This window comes from Oratosquilla oratoria, chromosome 11 (assembly GCF_046742065.1).
Source record: "Oratosquilla oratoria isolate Oo_2021 chromosome 11, ASM4674206v1, whole genome shotgun sequence".
Taxonomy (NCBI): Eukaryota; Metazoa; Arthropoda; class Malacostraca; order Stomatopoda; family Squillidae; genus Oratosquilla; species Oratosquilla oratoria.
The window spans coordinates 28,819,183-28,839,502 of record NC_134787.1 but is presented as its reverse complement, the minus strand read 5'-3'; the positions used below and the strand labels follow the sequence as shown (position 1 = coordinate 28,839,502).

The 20,320-nt window shown below is 39.0% G+C and overlaps 1 protein-coding gene across 1 annotated transcript in view; it reads left to right on the top strand.

Annotated features, from left to right (window-relative positions):
• The window catches only part of Dap160 (dynamin associated protein 160), a 465,025-nt gene that overhangs the window by 47,899 nt on the left and 396,806 nt on the right, over positions 1-20,320 (top strand). Inside the window, exon 9 of the mRNA XM_076192536.1 lies at positions 6,428-6,589. Within this exon, the coding sequence (XP_076048651.1) occupies positions 6,428-6,589 (162 nt within the window). The remainder of the gene's footprint in view (positions 1-6,427; positions 6,590-20,320) is intronic.

Below are 20,320 nucleotides of genomic sequence, written 5' to 3'. Positions count from 1 at the left end.
ATAAAGCCCTAAAGACAATCACAGGCAGCACAAATACAGCACCTACAGCCCATTTACACTATAAAATGAAAATCCTCAAAGTCAAGGATCACCTTGACATGAGAGGCAAATAAACAGGAAATGGTGAAACTATGCCAAGGAAATACAGAATACACAGATCTAGAAATGGCCAAAGTCATGAACAATCACTTCAAGTCTGTTTTCATTAGAGAAAAAGTACAGCATTGGGATGAAGGACGTGAAGTGCGATCTCCCCCCATGAGGGAAATAATGATGATGATATGGTTTAATGTTACAAACTCCCCCCTATCGGAAGTCTAGGATGGTGCCCCTCACAGAGGACTTTGTATCGTGGAATCTAATGAACCATGAACTTGGTTCAATTTTGCCTTTGGCAGGGTTCGAATTACCATCCCCTCACCCTTCGCCGCAAGTAACGATGCTCTAACCCACTCAGCCAGCGAGCTTCCAGGGAAATAATAACACAAAAAGAAATAATGGATCAATTAACAAACCTTGACGTTAGGAAATCGCACAGCCCAGACGGAATTGCAAACTGGATACTAAAAGAATGCAAAGAAGAACTAATGGACAAAATATACAACATAACAAGTTGCTCACTCAAAGAAGAAAAATACCAAAGGACTGGAAAAATGCCAATATTGTACCAATATATAAAGGAGGAAACAAGGAAGAACAAGCTAATTACAGATTGGTCTCCCTAACAAGTACTGTAGCCAAGATTTATGAGAAAATGATCAAGAATAGATGGGTAAAACACCTGGAAGAAAATACAATAAACTCAAGACAATTTGGCTTTAGACAGGGAAGATCATGTACCACAAATTCAATTTGTTTCTACTCAAGACTAATAGATATGAGGTATATTAATAAGTAATGAGAAAATGTCAGGAGAGACACTATTTATTTTCATAAGCTTACAAAACTTTGTCTCCTTCAAATTAATTGCCTCTCGGATCTACACACTTCTGCATGTGTCTCTTCCAAACCTGGAAGACCTCCTCAAAGTCCTTTTTCAGTAGTCCCTTCAGGTAACTTTCCAATGCCTCTTTCAGCTCCTCTGTTGACTGGAATCTGGTTCCCCTGAGGCTGTCTTTCATGCGTGGGAACAGGAAGAAGTCGCAAGGGGCTAGGTCAGGGCTGTAGGGTGGGTGTTGTACCACTTTCATTCCCCAGTCGGCCATCCAGGTGGTCACCAGCGTTGACTTGTGGCATGGGGCATTGTCCTGGTGGAACCACCACTGACCACTCCTCCACTGCTGAGGCCTCTTCTTCCTCATCTTCTCCCTGAACCTTTTCAGAACAGTAAGGTAATATTCCTTATTGACGGTTTGACCCTGAGGAACCCATTCAACGTGAATGAGCCCCTGGGAGTCAAAGAAAGGAATGACCATGGCCTTCTCTTGCGACCTGCTCATCTTTACCTTTTTGGGTCTGGGGGAGGTCGCGTGTTTCCATTGAGCACTCTGACGTTTGCTCTCAGGGTTGTAGGTGAACACCCAACTCTCGTTGCAAGTCACTACCTTATTCAGGAAACTTGAATTAACCTCTATTATTTCGAGAATGTCAGTGCAACATTCCACATGAAACTGCCTCTGGTTGTCGGAGAGGATCTTTAGTATGAATTTGGCACATACTTTGTGGAGCTTCAGATCTTCGGTCAAAACTGTCTCTACTGTGCCAGTACTAATACCAACAGCTTCAGATATCATCCTCACAGATATTTGACAGTCTTGCATCACTAACCTTTGCACTTCCTCAATGTTTTCCTCCTTGCGTGGACTTTTCGGTGCTCCAGATGGTTCATCCTCAACCTGTTCATTTCCTTCAGAAACTCTTTTAAACCACTGATAGAAACTTGCTTGGGCTTGGCTCATCTGTTCATCCCCATAGACCTCCTTTAACATTCCATAAGCTTTTTGTTTGGTTTTCTTAAGTTTAACACAAAATTTGATGGCATAACGTTGTTCCATGTTTCCCTGCATCTTGACAAGTGTTCACAGATCAGCAAACCAAATCAGACTGGTTCCACCACATTCACCGTTGCACTCAGACCTACAAATATAGAAAGTTGCCAGTTAGTCATTTTATAGAATATATGTATGTGTATTTTACCATGAAGTATTTTGATCAAATCATATTTAATGTTTCACCTAAGGTTTTCTCATTACTTATTGAACATACCTTGTATAATACAAGAGAGGGATGGATGGGCTGATTGTGCTTTCCTAGACTTACAAAAAGCCTTCAACAAAGTAAAAAAAAAAAAAAAAAAAAATGGAAAACATAGGGATACAAGGCATACTAAACTGGATGGAAGATTTCCTGCATGGTAGAAAAATGAGAGTAGTACTCAGAGAAAAGTGTTCAGGTTGGAAAGAGGTGATTAGTGGAGTTCTGCAGGTATCTGTATTGGCTCCAATGATTTTCGCTATTTATGTGAATGACATGGATGAAGATGTGGAATATTACATGAGCTTCTTTGCAGATGATGCTAAATTGTTGAAGAAATTGAAAACCAAAACAGACTGTGAATCACTATAGAGAGACCTAAACAAGTTTTGGAAATGGAGTCAGAAGTGGGTAGTGAACTTCAACATTAAGAAATGTAGCATAATGGAGTTCAGAAAAAAAAAAGTCAGGACAATATGCAATTGGAACTAAGGAAGTAAAGAAAGTGGGATCTGAAAAAGACCTGGGAGTAATTATCTCAAACGACATGTCCTCTAATAAACAAATAATTTTTTTTTTTTTCAGAGAATCCTATAATTTGTTAATATCAATAAAAGTGCCGTTTACCTATTTAGACGAAGAAATTATTGAAAAAATATTAGACACACTAATAAGGCCTAGAGAGTATGGCCACCCAGTACCAAAAAGAATACAGTTAAAGCCCTTGTATCCGGCACCAATGGGGCCGAAGACGTACCGGATACGAGAAAATGCCGGATACGGGAAGGGATATTTGAAAAATACATTTATTTACATTGTTCTTTTACTTATTAATAGATCTTAATAGATCTTAATTCACTTTAATAATAAACACATCCACATATCTATATATTGTAAATTCTATCAGTATAGAGTAAATCCTATCAATATACATCAGTTATAATCATCACAGGATCACCAGTTGTCTTATTCATCATCTAATAATTTTACGACGGAGTTGTGAATGGCCGCGTTCAGTGTTGGTGGCTGAGAGGGAGCGTTCACCTCTACACTCGAATTTTCATTCACTAAACTTTTTGTTCCAACTTTCATAAAATATATGATGTCTCTGCTTAGAATTTTTTCCTTTTTGTTTGTGCACTGTTCTGCAAATTCCACAAACACTGCTAGACCCTTCGCTGCATCCTTCCACGACACTTTTATCTCAGGGCCGTCTTCTTCACTATCTGCCTCTGTCGTTTTCGCGTGTTCATCAGGAAGTGATTGTAAAATTTCATCATCACTAAGTGAGAATGTTGCTGCTCGGTCACTGTCCATATCTACACACGCTTGTATCACTTCGTCACTAATGCAAAGTTTAGCGCGACAACCCATCTTTCAATTCTTTCACCACCGATTCTTTCTTGCCAATGGAAAAACCTCAAATTTCTTATTCCCTTCCTGATCTTCAAACATTATTTTCGGATATGATTTGCTCCAACATCGCATTAAAGTTTGTTGTTTTTCATCCTCCCAAGCTAGCGATTCCATAAAAATAGCGCCTTCATTAAGCCCACGTTGGAATTCGGAAATGCTACCGTCCTCAAAATAAACTACTTTGCGCATAGAACTTTTCCGATATTTCATTTTAAAGTTTTGAATCATTCCTTGATCCATGGGCTGGATCACACTCGTTACGTTCGGCAGTAAATACACAACAGAAATGTTTCCATTGCTCAGTTCCTCAGCTGGTGGATGTGCTTTACTGTTGTCGAGTAGGAGAATAAATTTGCTGTTCTCTAGAAGTCTTTTCTTTTTTCAATTTTCTTTCACTGATGGGACAAACACATGCTTGAGCCAGTTCATGAATGTTTTTGAGTCCACCCATGCATTATTTTGTGGGCGATAATCCACTGGCAAGTATATTAGATTTTTAAAACAATGTGGCTTCCGGTATTTTCCAACGACACACAATTTGACTTCATGGGTCCCTGCCATGTTCGTACACAGTAACACCATCAGTCTATCCTTGCTTTGTTTGAACCTTTTGGTGGTTTCATCTGCTTCACTGGCTAGTGTAGATGCCGGTAGACAGTGGCAGAACAGGCCGGTCTCGTCAGCGTTGTAGATCTGTTGCGGTTTCAGATCGTCTTCGGCAACCAATTTTGCAAACCTATGACAGAAAGGAGGAAAGAAAAGTTAAAAAATAAATATTTATATAAATGCACTATGCATCCGTGTATGCGAGAGATAAATTGAAATATGAGATGCGAATCTTTACCATGAAGGCATAGGTTAATTAACGTACCTGTCTGTAAACTCCTCTGCAAAAGGTAAATCAGCAGATTTTGCTTCCCCAAACACATCAAGACGACGTATTCTATGGCGATTCTTGAATCTTTTAAGTCATCCATCTGAGAACTGGCACGATTCTCCAATTGACATCTTTTCAGCAAAATATTTGTCTTTCTCTTGCAGCGTTGGGCCTAATATAGCTGCACTTTCAGACATTTTAAGACAAAACCACTCGTACAACACTTTGTCCAGCATTTTCACACGTTTATGTTGTAGAGTGTGGTGATTTTCTGCAGCTTCAGGTGTGTCACTCAACTTCGCAAACTCTCTTAGCTTTTTGGATTGGGCCTTGATATCGTAAATGGTAGACGACCCAAAGCCGTATTCTTCCGTTAGTATTTTTCTATTTTCGCCTTTCTTCAATCTTCTGCATATGTCCACCTTTTGCTTAAGTAAAACCACCACACTTTCTTCTTCTCAACTTTGGGCATGATAGAGTTGGCTAACATGTGCACGGAGGTGGCTAACACGTGGCAGGAGAAGTGAATGGGACTGAGAAGCCCTGGTGGCGGCGAGAGCAACTACAACCACGCGCAGGGATTTTAAACATACGCGGGAATTTTAAATTTATCTGTTTTATGTATACGTCTACCTTTATCACAATTTTTCAGTTTTCGTGAAAAATATGCCGGTTATTTGAAGTGCCGGATACAAGAAGGCCTGATACGAGGGCTTTTACTGTATAAAGAAAATTGAAAGAATCCAGATAGCAACCATGATAATGGCCCCAGCATTTTCAAGCTTGTCATATGAAGAGTGACTGGCTAAATTGAAGTTACCAACTTAGTAACAAAGAAGAGAGAGAGTTGACCTACTAACCATCTATACTATAGATTCTATAGAATCGTAAAAGGCACGGAAATACTTGATATAGAGGACTTACTAAATTGAGACAAGAGAAACACAAAAGGACATGAAAAAAACTCAAAAAGGATATCTATAGAAGAGATCTGAAAAAAAAGAAGTTTTCCACACAGAGTGGTGGACACTTGGAACAATAGTGTGTGCAAAAACCATACACAAATTTAAGAGCAAACTAGATACTGCGAGATACAAAGATGGGACACCATGAGCATGGCTCCCCTTCCCATAAGATACAACTAGGTATATACAAATGCAGCACAACCACTACACTATATAGCAGAATATCCAGATGTGCCAAGAAACATCAAAATAACATACAGATACTTACAATCACACACAAATACTCATACTCTCCTTTCTACCTCCACAACCACCAGACACCAGCCTCCAGAAGCATATCCATAATCATATCACTCATTGCTCCATCAACAAACTGAAAAGCAATACATTGCTGTGTGCCACACCCTCGATATCCATCCCTCTGAATCCTCTCTCCCCCAAAAGGACATAGTTCACCTGGCCATCCAGTCCTTCTAAGCTACCAGAAGAGGCTGGATGACTGGATTGCAGATATCTTTCCAGGATGCAGCACTTCATCCCATATTATATGAAACATTATAGAGGACTTCATCATACACAGCCATGCATGTCAACAACACAATAAACACTTCATAAATGATTTGTGGGAAAACCCTGTTCCAGCCATGAGATTCCTCAGGGAGATGGGACTGCTCGGCCAGGCAGTCTAGGGAATGACAACAACTACCTTCACTCATTCCACACCTATCCAATACCCTTTTGTTGTCCTTTATACCTTAGCTTTAATTTAAGTTTAAATGATAAGGCATATCTTTTTTTTTTAGTTGGAATGAAATTGAATTCTATTAAGAATTTATTTTGAAAATGGGATTGAATATTGTGACTTTTTCCATTTGTATAGTGGGAGCATTATCTAATGCTAGTCATTATGACTTGTTTACTCATCCAGTTATTTACCAGTGCAGTGGTACATGTATCCTCTTGCTTTATTTTCCAGTGGTGCATCAGCAGAGTGGGGCATTCCTCAAGCCAACAAGCTTAAGTACACTCAAGTGTTTAACATGACTGACAGGGCAAAAAGTGGATACTTGTCAGCTGTCCAGGCAAGGAACATTCTTATACAATCACAGCTTCCTCAACAAGCTCTTGCTCAAATCTGGTAGGTTTTTATTTGAATATTTTTTTTCCATTAAATGTATGATGAAATGGTAGTTGTGTAAAACTGCCTGCATCAAGTATGTGCAGGAAGTTCTCAGTTTAAAGAAATAATTTTTTTGTGAAAGTTTTTTTTGTAAGTTTTATTCCCAAGTCCATATTTTTATTACAAATAGTATATCTTTTACCAAGATGAGACTGCTCTTAAAGAGTAACTACCAACACCAGGTTTAACTTTGCATATTTTCTTTTGTAATGTTATTTATTTTCATGTGAACCATGTTTACAACAAATATCTTATCTCAGAAGTACTATTTGAGGGACTTTTTGACCAAAATATTTGTCATCTTCAAGTTTCCATTCTAAAACATAGCTTACAGTGTCATCTCTTGTTATTAGTTCTGATGACATCATGACATATTTACCAACCCAAGCATCTTGTAGTGAAACAGACAATTCATTTAGTGATGTTGAGAATTTGTCATTGTCTTTTAAGAGTAGCCTAAACAACAGCCAAGATGTATAGATAGACAGTGTAGTAATGGGCTATCAATTTGAACCGAATTATCTGAAGAAGTTTTCATATTGGTGCATCATTGGTGCTTACCCAAATGCATGTTGGTTCTGCAGTGCTGTCTTTAGGAACTCAAAAAAGCAAGAGTAGTATACATGATGCATTCAATATTTTTGCAGTGTACTTCTACACAAAATACTGCATCATGTTCACACTATGCCTCCTGGATGCCACAAGCTCTGTAACCAATTATTTTCTCATATCAATACCTCACTGAAAATGATGGCTAGTTGTGCTCTTATTATTTCTGTAAGAGTATTTTCCATATGCCTTACTATGGACTTTTACTCCTTATATACTAGAGTATATAAGGCGTCAGATAACAATGATAATTACAATGTTATTTACCTTGACTTTAGCAAAGTGTTCAACAAGGTGCTACACCAGAGACTACTAAATAAAATCAAAGCCCATGGCATAGGAGGAAAAGTGTTACAATGGATTAGAGCTTGGATTAGTAACAGAAAACTTTGGGTCACCATAAATGGAGTAAAATTTAGGTGGGGCAATGTTACTAGTGGGGTCCACCAGGGCTTGGTTTTGGGTCCTTTGTTGTTCATCATGTACATAAACGACTTAGATGATGGGATAAATAGTGATGTTAGTAAGTTTGTGGATGACACTAAAATTACAAAGGATTACAAAGGCGGAGCATGCCGACAGGAGACCTTTTGATCCATATCTAGGTCGGATGCAAAAAAAAAAAAAAAATAAAATAAAAAAATAAATAAATAAATAAATTCATATTAATAATAAATTAAAACTATAATAATGTAAATAACAAATAAAATACATAAATAAATGCATAGGTATAGTTGAATAACAAACAAACAGGTAAATAGTAAATGATAATAAATTGACATATAACTAATAATAAATGAAAATCAGACAGACAAATTATAACAAAACAATAACAAATAATATAACATAAATTATAATCATTACAGCATCTTAGGTATTTATCTAAATGATTCTTAAAGCTTCGAACTGAAGTACATTGCACTACCTGTGCAGGAAGTTTATTCCATTCATTAACTACACGGTTGGCAAAGTTGTTTCTACCCACTTCCAAATTGAATCTATTTCTGGACAGTTTGAGACCATTGTTTCTTGTCTGATTCTCATTCAATGTGAAAATTTGGTCACTTTTGATGTTGTCAATTCCCTTTAAAATCTTAAAGACCTGTATCAAGTCACCTCTGAGTCTAAGCTTTTTTAGGGAAAACAGATTCATGTGCTTAAGTCGATTTTCGTATGATTTATTTTTGATATTTGGAATCAGTTTTGTGGCTCGCCGTTGTACTTTTTCCAGTCTGTCAATGTCTTTAATGAGATTCGGTGACCATACGGAAACAGCATATTCCAAATGTGGATGAACTAATGATTTATATAGCTTGTTAATGAGTGATGGACTTTTGAAATCAAAAGATTGCACAATCAATCCCAGAATCTTATTTGCTTTCTCAGAGGCTGAAATACACTGCTTGGATGATTTGAGGTCGTTACTGATAATTACGCCGAGATCTTTTTCACTATCCACTTTTGTTAACGAATTTCCAAATAACTTGTAATCGTACTTACTGTTATTTTTACCTATGTGCATTACCTTGCATTTACTTGTGTTAAATTTCATTAGCCACTTTTCAGACCATTGCTGTAATTGATCTAAATCTTCTTGAATATCTAATTGGTTTGAGTGATCATTTGCCACTCCGCACAGTTTTGTATCATCAGCAAATTTGGAAACAGTAGATTTTAGTCCATGGTCTATATCATTTATATATACTATGAATAGAAGTGGCCCAAGAACGGAACCCTGAGGAACTCCACTTGCAACACTTTTCCATCCAGAAGTTTTCCATTTAAAACAACTCTGTTTTCGACCTTTCAACCAATTACTAGTCCAACCCAATAGGCTACCACTTATTCCATGCAAAGCTAATTTAGTAAGTAGTCTTTCGTGTGGGACGGTATCAAAAGCTTTTGCAAAGTCTAGATATATTAAATCTATATTGTTTCTTTTGTCATAATTCGAGATAACTGTGTTGTAGAATTCGAGTAAGTTAGTCACGCAAGAACGTTTCCGTGTGAAACCATGCTGGCTATCATTTATCAAACGGTTACTTTCTAAATGATATTCGATAGCATCTCTGATGATAGTTTCCATTATTTTTCCTACGATTGAAGTCAAACTTATAGGCCTATAGTTATTTGGTTTCTTTTTGTCACCTTTTTTGAATATGGGAGTAACGTTAGCTAGCTTCCATTCTCTTGGGACATCTCCGGATATGATGGATTTCTTGAAAATAATTTCTAATGGAACAACAATCTCATTTTTCATTTCCTTTAAGATTCTTGGATGCCAACCGTCAGGCCCTGGTGTTTTATTAACTTTGAGTTTGTCTATACACCTTTTAATTTTTTCTTTTGTTATATTTACCGTAGTGAGTAAGTTTACCCCAGACTTTTCACAGGTTTCAGTTTGGAATTCACTTTGAGGTGTTTCGTTTACGAATACCGAGCTAAAATAATTGTTTAAGATATTACACATTCCTTCATTTGAATATTCAAGTTGACCGTCAGCAGATAATAGTGGACCAATGTGATTCCTAACAACCTTTTTATCTCTAATGTAACTATAGAATTCTTTGGGATTCTCTTTGGATTTATCAGCGATGTTCATTTCGTATTGTTGTTTTCTTTTTCTTATTGTCTTTTTTAAGACAATATACCAAGGCTTTTTCCCCCTTACAAGGGAGGTAGCCAAAAAGGAAAAGGCATAAAATCATTCCCACCCATTCCATCCCTGAATACACTCCACACCCCTCCACCCTTCCTCTCATCTTAGCACCAAATTAGGTCAGGAGACGATGCAGAGAGTCTGCAGGAAGATCTTAACAAATTGTTCACATGGTTGGTGAAATGGCAAATGAACTTCAATATCTCTAAGTGTAGCATGTTAAATGTAGGGCTACACAACCCCGAAAATAGATACAGCTTAGATAACATGCTTTTAGAGAAAACTGAGTGCGAGAGAGACTTGGGAGTTCTAGTGAGTCCGGACCTTAAAACCAGGAAACCGCGCATTAGTGCCAGGAATAGAGCTAACAGAGCATTAGGTTTCATTGCTAGGACGGTAATGAATAGAAGTGCAGAGGTAATTGTCAAACTCTACCTAGTGATAGACCCATCCTTGACTATGCGGTACAGTTTTGGTCTCCGTCCTAGAGAATGGACATCAATTCACTAGAATCAGTACAGAGAAGAATGACCAAAATGATACGTGGACTCAGAAATTTGCCGTACGGAGAGGCTTAGGCACCTGAACTTACACTCTCTAGAAAGATGCAGAGTATGGGGTGATCTAATTGAGGTGTTCAAGTGGATCAAAGGCTTTGACAAGGGTGATGCAAACAAGGTCATCATATTAAAACAACAGGGCAGGACTCACAGTAATAGATTTAAACTGGACAAATTTAGATTTAAGAAGGAAATAGGCAAGAATTGGTGTACTAATAAGGTGGTCGACGAATGGAATAGACTTAGTAACCATGTAGTAAGTGCTGAAACCATCAGTTGTTTTAAGAAATGATAAGACAACTTTATGGATGGGGATGACAAGGGGTGATGGATATGAAGCTGCCTAGTGTTGGCCTTATGGTCTCTTGCAGTCTCCTTCATTCTTATGTTCTGATGTCATTATAGCTAGATCGCAATTTTGGGTACAAGACCCCTCTTCAGTTGTTTGGGATATTCTTACTCTGTGATTAGGGAAAAATGTCATAATGAATGGAGCTGTATTTCATTTTATATGTTTGTGTTCATATATGCTTTTCACTGGGGGATGTTACTGGATAACTTGGGGTAGCTCGGGTAGTGGTGGGTTGTCGTATGCTTGGGAGAGCCTCTGGCATTGGGTTGTGATGAAATGTAGTGTGCTTGGTTATGTGGTGTTTTGTCCTGTACTTGGGTTTGTTGCGTGCTTGGGTTAGTGGTGGTTACTCACATGCTTGGGAGTGCCCCGAGGTCCTCTGCTAGCATATTTCTTGTCAGGGCTATGTCATGTTCAGCTCTTATGTGGTTTTTAGGGGCTCCTGATATAAGGTGGTATGAAATGCAATGGGATAATCTCATTGTCATTGCACCAGTGTAGGTGGAAGGAAGGGCTTCACAGTTCCCTCACATACATTTGAACCTATAGATGACATGTGACTTCTAAAGTTCCTTTCTTGGTGTGGGCTGATCTTAAGTAGGAGGTGGCTTGTTTTTTTTGTTTTATAATAAATCACTAAGTTTAGTATTTTCTATGGGTTGACTGGTTTGATGTTTTTCTTGATAATTTGTTTCATTATACATTCCTCTTGTAAGCTGATGTAAATGTAGATTTATAGTAGATGCTAATTTTCTCCTTGTTATGGTTATTGTCATCACCTTTGGTCTGGTGGTTAATGTATTTCTCACTGAAGCCATTATTGATAAGTGCTTGGAGCCTCTGGCATTGGGTTGTGATGAAATGTAGTGTGCTTGGTTATGTGGTGTTTTGTCCTGTACTTGGGTTTGTTGCGTGCTTGGGTTAGTGGTGGTTACTCACATGCTTGGGAGTGCCCTGAGGTCCTCTGCTAGCATATTTCTTGTCAGGGCTATGTCATGTTCAGCTCTTATGTGGTTTTTAGGGGCTCCTGATATAAGGTGGTATGAAATGCAATGGGATAATCTCATTGTCATTGCACCAGTGTAGGTGGAAGGAAGGGCTTCACAGTTCCCTCACATACATTTGAACCTATAGATGACATGTGACTTCTAAAGTTCCTTTCTTGGTGTGGGCTGATCTTAAGTAGGAGGTGGCTTGTTTTTTTTGTTTTATAATAAATCACTAAGTTTAGTATTTTCTATGGGTTGACTGGTTTGATGTTTTTCTTGATAATTTGTTTCATTATACATTCCTCTTGTAAGCTGATGTAAATGTAGATTTATAGTAGATGCTAATTTTCTCCTTGTTATGGTTATTGTCATCACCTTTGGTCTGGTGGTTAATGTCTTTCTCACTGAAGCCATTATTGATAAGTGCTTAGATAGAGTGCTCAATTTCATGATCTACATGTTTCTAGGTGCTACAGTGAGTGAGTGCTCTCTGGATGAAGGTGCCACTGGTAGAGTCCTTATATCTCTGAGGGCATTCACTTAAACCACTGAGGCAGTGTCCAGGGTTGTGGGCTTAGTGTATAATTCTGTGTTATAAGAATCTTTAGTTTGTTTTACGAGTAGGTTGAGGAAGGTCAGATCTCCTTCAATACTGTCTTCCATAGTAAAAGTGAGTTCTGAGGTTTCTTGTAGTATGAGATGAAGTATTTCAGTGTCTGTGGATCAGTTTTTTTTTTTTTTTTGTGCATATGTGTGTGTATTTACCTAGTTGTGTTTTATGGGAAGAGAGCTATGCTCATAAGGACCTGCTTTTGTATCTTTTAGCATCCAGTTTGATCTTAAATTCTTGTATAATTTTTGCACTTGCTGTTTCCTCATTCAGTTTGTTCCAGATATCTATCACTGTATGGGAAGCTATTCTTTTTCAGATCTCTTCTGTAACTATCCTTTTTAAGTTTCTTTTTGTGTCCTCTTGTTTTTCTCCTATCCCACCTTAATAAGTCATCTCTATCAAGGACTTCCAACCCTTTCATAATTCTGTAGATGGTTAGCAGGTATCTTTCTCTTCTTTGTTCCAGGGTTGGTAGTTCGAGTTTGTGTGATGTGACCCACTTTTTTTTTTTTCCTGTTATTTGTGGTGTTTTTTGTGCATTGTAGGATAATACCACGAGGTCCACAATTGTCAAAGGACCAAATTATAGAGATATCATCACAGTGTCTGGGAAAATGCAATAAATTTATCTTAGTCTAGACTGGCATAACACTGAACTGCCCAGAGATTAACAAAAAAATGTAAGGCTGTGGGAGGTGGTGACCCACCACTCCAAGTCAAGAGGACTGGGCTGGCTAGGAAGACTTCTAAGAGGACCCTTAAGGTGCTTTAGTGACAGGTGGAAGCTGAACTTAGAATCACAGCAAAGGAATTGAAAGATAAAATCCTGCAATTCCTGTAAAAGGTGTCTGTTAGGAATATCCAACTCTCCCTGAGGGACGTCCTCGGCATTGAGGATTGGTTGCTATGAAGTAAACCCATTCTAATGGAGAGACAAAAGCAAAAACACGTGCAATTTTGTAGGAAATGTCTGAAGTGGGACAGTGAGAAGTGGAAGAAGATATTGTGGAATGACAAGACTATGTTTAATGTTACTGGGAACTAAGGAGGCAAGGTGAGGTTAAGACTGGTATGGACCCATACCACCCCAAATACACACAAAGGATGGTCAAGTATCCTGATAGTGTTATGATATGGAGTGCTTTTGGGTACCATGACCAGGGTAACTTAGATGTTGCATAAGAATATTACAATGAACAAAGAACGCTACTTGAAACTGCTGTGTGACCATCTGGAGGATTGCTTTTATGCATCCAAGAACAAGATGGTCATGCAGAATGGTGCCCCTACACACACACAGCAAAATTAAGGATTGGTTTGAGTTTGTGGGAGGACTACATAAAGGACTGGCCTGGTAGCAGTCCGAACTTAAACGCCATTAAAATGTTTGGGGACTCATTAAGTGATGGCTATGAGTATGTAACACAGATATATGAGAAAGCTTTAGCAAAAAACAAGAATGTTTTTTGGACCTCTATAGGTTTAGAGAAGGCTTGTGACAGGGTAGAAAGGAAGGCACTGTGGGAGGTATTGCAGATATATAGGATTGAGGAAAGCAGTTAAGGGGGTACGCGACACCTGGGGGGGGGTGAATTTGGTCAAGATATGGCATTTTTCAAAACTGTGTTCAAAATGTTCGTATACCACTTAGAAATAAATCCCGACAAATAATTTTCCAGCCGTGCGCAATTTAAAGGTCCTGGGTGAGGTTTAAAGGGACAGATTTAAAGGCGCAACCCACACTAGAGGGAGGCGTGCCACTTAGGACCTTCAGGCGCAGCGAATAACGTTGAAATTTGATTGAATTTACACTCGCCCAGTGTATCAACGGCCAATACGATTGTGGAGGGGAAGGGAGGAAGTTGGAGGGAGAATATTTCACCAACTTTGTGCGAAACTAAGCATTAGTTCCCGGCTAGCTCTGAAAAGGGAAGTACGCATGTCTCATGAGCTCTCATTGCAATCTATTACTTTAGCTAGTACATATTACTCTTTAGTACAGTCATCATGGGTAGCAAAAAGAACAAAAGAACATCACAATGACAAAAAACAGCAGTTAAAGATGGCAAGCAGTCAAAGACGACTAAAGATCTCACCACCTCTCACTCCACCACCGCCCTCACCTGCACCTCTGTGACGGTGACAGAGGTAAAGGACAACATTAGACTAAACAATTCAAAGAGGAAGATTAAATCCAAAGAAGAAAGCAAGAGGAAAAAGATCAAGGCTATACAGGAAGAAGAAAGAGGAAGGGACATCATATGATGCTGGAGGGGAGAGAAGGCGCCCACTACTGGAAAATAAACCTCTTTCCAATTATTTAGATACCCTGAAGACCCCCAGCAGAGAGGTTTCATATGAAGAAACCGCCAAAGGTGCAAAAAAGCAAATTATATGATGTTGTCGTCTGTGCGTCGTCACTACTGTGACATACTTATACTTTAGTTTTTCAGTATTTAAAGTACTTGTAATTAAAATATGTTGATAATTTTTACTGTACTTATTATATAATAAGCCATGAAAAAATCAGTCAAATTGGCGAAACTATAAGCAAGTTACAGATATATTCATATTTCAAGTTGCCATATCTCCGTTCGATATTTTTCTACTTTTTTTTAATCATAAAAAATCTAATATACATCAGATTTAGATGAAACTTACAGGGAATATTACTTTTAGTAACTGCTAGGGCCGATCATTCGAATATTTTGAATAGAATGAAAGAGTTCGGAGTAATAATGGAAACGAGCAAAATTTGTTTATTTTTCACGATTTTTGCCAGACATTAAAATTGAAATGCCTGTATGCAAAAGTATAAAGGAAATTGTTCAATTACTCAATGACCGGCCCTAGGTGTGCCTACTGACTAATCATAGCCAAAATATAAAACAAATTGGTCCACGTATTATGGTGCTGTGCACTTTTAAATGTCGCTACTGGTATACGTACATGTGTACATGTGTACATACATCATTCTGCTTCACCTAAAATGTAGGCAATATGGATACCTATTTACCTGAGAAGTTTCAGCTCTTTACTCTAAATATTTTAGAAAATGACCTCCAGGTGTCACGTACCCCCTTAAGGGCAGTCAAGAGTTTACAAGAGTAGTAGAGCCTGTGTTAGAATTGGAAATGGAGAGGTAAAGGTGGGACTGCATCAGGTATGTGTCATGTTGCCATGGCTGTTCAATGTATACATGGATGGGGTGGAGCAGGAGGTAAATGATAGGGTAATGTGCAGGGAATTGGAGATAATTTAAGAAAATGGAGAAAAGTGGGAGTTGAGCCAGTTGTTATTTGCAGAAGACACTGTACTTGTGGCAGGGTCATAGGAGGGATTAAGGGAGTTAATGACAGAATTTGGGAAGGTATGCAATAGAAAGTTGAAGGTGAATGTGGATAAAAGTAAGGTGATGCTATGTACAAGGGGAGAGGATGGCAGAGAGTTGGAAGTAATTCTTGAAGGAGAGAGGCTGGAGGAAGTGGATAATTTTAGGTACAGTGGAACCCTGCCATTCGTCCGCCTCTCTACTTGTACAACTCGTTATTTGTCCAACTTGTTCAAGGTAAAATTCAACTTGTCATTTGTACGCTTGCCCCGCAATTGGACAGCGTCACCTTGTTACTGGCCACGCCACACAGTCGCTTCAGCCCAGTCTCGTGCTAGCTTCCATACGCTACGCATCATCCACGTAAGCTTCGTGAAACTTTGTGCTACTTTATTGCTATTTTTTGTTATTTTTATTAAAAATAGTGCAGCCATGGGTCCAAAAAAGATTAGTGATTCAACCAAGCCTAAAAGGAAAGCAGTGAGAATGACAATTTAGTTGAAAAAAGAACTTGTTGCGAAGTTTGAAAGCGGAACTGATATCTCTGACCTGGCAACTCAGTATGACATGGTGAAATCAACCATATCGTCTATACTGAAAAATAAAGACATAATAAAAGAGGCTAATGTGGCAAAAGGAGTGACTGTTCTTGGTGTGAATGGGTCACCTATAATTAAGCAAGTGGAAAATGTTTTGTTAGGATTAACGAAAAACAACTTGCTGGTGACAGCATTTCTGAAACAATAATTTGTGAAAAAGCAAAGCGGTTGCATGATGACCTTAACCCCTTCCATACGGTGCCGCACACGTAGGCGTCATGGGGAGCGAGTGTATTCGCGAGGCTGCCATATCGGCGTGTTGATTATATTTATTGTAGTCGCCCCTCCATAATGACATTCTTTCTAATTCTTTTGTAATCGCATTTTCTATGGTTATCAAAATTCACGGGTGAAGAGAGAACGGTCGATATAAGCGGTGACTATATTTTATGATGTGAGTATTATTACGACACGTCGTACGGCTGGCATTGGCTGCTGTCACTGAGATCTAAGTCCATGACGCCTACGTGTGCGGCACCGTATGGAAGGGGTTAAGCGAGACAGCCCTGGAACCAGTGTGCAAAGTGATGAATTTAAAGCAAGTAGGGGGTGGTTTGATCGATTTAAGAAGCGAAGTGGCATTCACAGTGTTGTTAGGTGTGGGGAGGCTGCCAGTGCAAACAAAGATGCTGCTGAAAAGTTTGTTGGGGAATTGAAAAATCTTGTAGAGAGTGAGGGATTTACTCCTCACCAAGTTTTTAATTGTGACAAAACTGGCCTCTTCTGGAAGAAGATGCCTAAGAGGACCTACATCACAAAAGAGGAGAAATCATTGCCAGGACACAAGCCTATGAAAGATAGGCTTACACTCTAGTTGTGTGCTAATGTTAATGGGGACCTCAAAATTAGACCTTTGCTTGTCTACCACTCATAAAACCCAAGAGTGTTCAAGAAAAATAATGTTATAAAAAGTAAACTCAGTGTAATGTGGAGGGCTAATAGTAAGGCTTGGGTAACAAGGCAGTTCTTCACCGAGTGAATGTATGAAGTGTTTGCCCTGAGTGTGAAAAAATATCTAGATCAGAAAAATTTACCACTCAAGACCCTTCTGGTAATGGACAACTCTCCTGCTCACCCTCCAGGCTTGGAGGAAGATCTGGTGGGTGAATACAGCTTCATCCAAGTGAGGTTTTTGCCCCCCTAATATCACTCTAATCCAGCCCATGGATCAGCAGATCATTTCAAACTTCAAAAAGCTTTACACAAAAGCAATTTTTCAAAGGTGCTTTGAAGTGATCTCTGACACAGAACTAACCCTCAGGGACTTTTGGAAGAACCATTTCAATATCCTTCATTGCTTGAGGATAATAGACAAAGCCTGAGGGGAAGTTTCTTTCAGGACACTGAACTCTGCCTGGAAGAATCTGTGGCAAGACTGTGTGGCAGCTATAGACTTTGAAGACTTTGACACGGAGCCAGTAGTAGTGGATGATATTGTGTCCCTGGGGAAGTCCATGTGTTTGGATGTAGAGAGTGATGATGTGGAGGAGTTGGTCGAAAACCTCAGAAATGAGCTGACAACTGAAGAACTCCAAGAACTGCACAGGGAGCAGCAAGAAGTGGTTGAAAAACTTTCTTCAGAGGAAGAGGAAAGTAGTAAGGGAAGCATTTCCAATGCAGAAATTAAAGAACTGTGTTATCACTGGGAGAAAACACAGAGTGGTGGAAAAATGGCATCCTAACACTGCTGTGGTCAACAGGAGCATCAATTTGTTCAATGTCAAATTTATTGACCATTTTAGAAAAAAAATGAAAAATTGTCAAAGGCAGACAACATTGGACAGGTTTTTAAAGAAAGAATCCCAAGATTCTTCTAGTGCAAAAAGACAGAAAAAAGAAAGAACATCAGAAAGAGAGAAAACACCTGAAGGGATGTTACCTGATGTTTATATGGAAGGTGACTCCCCTTCCAAACAGTAATATCAACATCCCTCCTCCTCCTCCTCTCCTCCCTCCACTTATGCCATCAGCTCACCTCAGTACAGGTAAAGTGCAGTACTGTATATCTATTGTTTTTCATAATTTTTATGTATTTTATGCTTAAATTATTATTACAAAGGTTTAAATAAGCAATCATCTGTGGGTCTGGAATGAATTAATCCAATTTACATTGTATCTTATGGGAAAAATGATTTGCCATTTGTACAAATCGCCATTCGAACCGCCTCCTGGAATGGATTGTGTACGAATAGCGAGGTTCCACTGTATTGGTGTCACATATGGCAGGAAATTTATTAGTGAAAGTAGAGGTAAATTGTAAATTGAGAAAAGCAAGTAAATGCCTTGGGGGATTAAAAAGTGTCGTGAGAAATAGGTATCTGGGAATGGATGCAAAGAGGAGGTTATATTTACCTAGTTGTATTTACCTAGTTGTATTTTGCGGGAAGGGGAGCTATGCTCGTGTTGTCCCGCCTTTGTATCTTGCAGTGTCTAGTTTGTTTTTAAACTCATGAATGGTTTTTGCGCATACTATTTCATTGTCCAGTTTGTTCCAAGTGTCCAAAACTCTATGAGGAAAACTGTTTTTCTTCAGTTCTCTTGGAGGGGTGATTGTGCAGATGACACTATATGGGGCAGAGACTTAGAATTTAATAGGGGAAGAGTGGAGAAGTTTAAATGTATTGTAGATTAAATGTCTTGAGAAATATATTAGGGGTTGCAAGGTTGAATAGAGTGAGAAATGAAGAGTTGAGGAGTGTGGGGGTGGAAAAGTAGATGATAGATAGGGCTTATGAAAGAGTATTGGGATGGCTTGGACACATGGAAAGAATAAGTGAAGAAAGATCAGTAAAAGAGGAGTAGAATGTAGAAGTGGATGTGTGGTAGCGTGAGGTTGGTGTGTTCTTAGAAGGAGGTAGCATACACACAAGATATTGGTTCCCTGTTTATTTCTTATGTTCTGTTGTAGGGAAAATGCTTTTCAACGAAAAGGGGACAATGGACTTACTGGGGTTTTTTGCTCACTGGTGGTCTTGCTAGCAGTGCCCATGTACATGTCTGAGCCTCATAAATATGGTCTCGGAAAGGAAAGGTTGCCATTTGTTGTGTCTCAGCTTTTTTTGTCTTTTCCTTTATTTTTCTTTTCTTTCTCCTTCTTCATCACTTCCTCTCCTGCTACTATTCTCATGACTCCTTTCCTCCTTTAGGTATTGCCTAAATTCCCCCTCCTGCAGCCATGTTTGCCTGATTTCTAGTGGCCCTGGCACTTAGGCCTAGCTCTCGACCATTAGCACACTTAATGTGGTTTCTGGGTTGGTGTGAAGAAACACCTGTGTGTAATAACCACAACATGAGCAACAGTGTGGCTTGGCTTGGAAACTCCTACCTATAACCCAATGTTGACAGATGGAGTGAACTTGAGGGGATGATCAAGGATGAAATGGATGGAAGGGGTGAAAGGGGCATTGAACTAGAGGAGAATGTCTGTTGAGCAAGGAAGGAAGAAGGCAGGAGATAGTGGTGAGTGGAAAATGGCTGTATATAGATGATACTGTGATGCAGGGAAGGGAGAGGTTGGGAGATGGTGAGGAATATGGAGGGGTTATGTATTTACCTAGTTTTACCTAGTTGTATTATGTGGTAAGGGGAGCTATGCTCGTGGTGTCCTGCCTTTGTATCTCGCATTGTCTAGTTTGCTCTTAAACTCATGAATGGTTTTTGCGCACACTATATCATTGTCCAGTTTGTTCCAAGTGTCCACCACTCTATGTGGAAAACTGTTTTTCTTCAAATCTCTTCTGTAGCTATGTTTTTTTATTTTCTTTCCATGTCCTCTTGTGCTTCTCTTGTCCCAGTTTAACAAGTCCTCTCTATCAAGTATTTCTGTGCCCTTCATGATTCTGTAGATGGTCAGTAGGTCACCTCTCTTCTTTGCTCCAGAGTCGATAACTCCAGTTTAGCCAATCTCTCCTCATATGACAAGTTTGCAAGTGCAGGTGCCATTTTTGTGGCTGCTCTCTGGATTCTTTCTATTTTCT